The following is a 1,294-nucleotide window of genomic DNA, read 5'->3' as shown; positions in this document are numbered from 1 at the left end:
TTGTTGACTTTCTGAGTGAACACGGTATGTCTTTTGATTCACTTGGCTTGGTTGGTCATAGTCTGGGCGCACATGTTGCCGGCTTCACTGGCAAGAAGGTGAGCCGTGGTAAAGTTCACACCATTGAAGGTCTAGATCCTGCGCTGCCTTTGTTTAACTACGATGAATGTTCGTCACGCCTTTGCAGCAGTGACGCCAGCTATGTTGAGTCGATTCAAACTGACGGTGGTAAATTGGGCTTTCTACGTCCCATCGGTAAGGCGGCATTCTATCCAAATGGCGGTAAGAGTCAACCGGGCTGCGGGGTCGATTTAACTGGCGGTTGCGCTCACGAACGCGCTGTACTCTACTACGCTGAAGCTATTATTGAGAACAACTTCCCAAGTATGAAGTGCGGTGATTACGAAGATGCTGTGGATAAGAGCTGTGGTAACACTTATAGTGCAGTCCGTATGGGTGCAGAATCGAACTTTGGCATAAGTGGCACGTACTATGTGCCGGTCAAGAGCTCTGAACCTTACGGTTATGGATCATAGGAAATCGAGTTTATGAATAAAGAAATATAATGATGATTGTAATATATTATTATATGGAATGAGAGGAATGGCAATAGTATATAAATATCAAGGAAAAATTGCTGGTTTTGAAATAATGTCTACCTTCCTTGAGGAATGAATGCAAAAGAGAGAGTTGCAAATATGGCGAAAGAAAAATATCTAAGCTTGCTCTAACTTAGATTAAATTCAGACAGTGTATCCCAAACCAATTTAAAAATTGCAGATGTGAATGCTATGAACCACCAGAAAGATGCCACGTAAAGAAAGACTAATCTTTATGACCGCGGCCTTATATATTCTAGACCGCCAATCCTTTGGGGGTCTGTGTTAGTTAGCAGGTCTTTTTTATGGAAAAAACAAACTCATACATTAAACAAAAAAAGATATAAACAAGAAAAAGCGTTTAACTTAGGCTGCACCGAAGCTAATATATCCTTTACAGCTGCAATTCTTTTAGTAACTATGTGTCCAGTTTGTATGGCAACTATATGCTGTAGTAATCCGATTTGAACAATTTTTTCAGATATTATGTTATTACCTTAAGCAGTAATCCATGTCAAATTTCGTGGAAGATACCAACGTCAACTACGAAAGTTTTCCAGTTACAAGCCCTTGATTCCGATCGTTCTGTTTGTATGGCATAGTATATTGCTATTGTGTGCCGCTCTGAACAAACTTCTTCGGAGATTACAATTGTCGCTTTAGAAAATCAATCTGTTACCAAATTTCGTGAATAT

At 40.0% G+C, this 1,294-nt stretch overlaps 1 protein-coding gene across 1 annotated transcript; it reads left to right on the top strand.

Moving 5' to 3' along the window:
• Positions 1 to 6: 6 nt before the first annotated feature.
• Positions 7 to 572, top strand: LOC125780321 (phospholipase A1 VesT1.02-like). The gene has a single exon (XM_049462312.1). It carries the CDS (start codon positions 27 to 29, stop codon positions 534 to 536), a length of 510 nt encoding a protein of 169 aa, XP_049318269.1. The 5' UTR covers positions 7 to 26; the 3' UTR covers positions 537 to 572.
• The last annotated feature ends 722 nt before the right edge of the window (positions 573 to 1,294 follow it).

This window comes from Bactrocera dorsalis, unplaced genomic scaffold (assembly GCF_023373825.1).
Source record: "Bactrocera dorsalis isolate Fly_Bdor unplaced genomic scaffold, ASM2337382v1 BdCtg556, whole genome shotgun sequence".
Classification (NCBI taxonomy): Eukaryota; Metazoa; Arthropoda; class Insecta; order Diptera; family Tephritidae; genus Bactrocera; species Bactrocera dorsalis.
The sequence above is the reverse complement of the archived record's forward strand: the minus strand, read 5'-3'. Positions and strand labels throughout refer to the sequence as shown.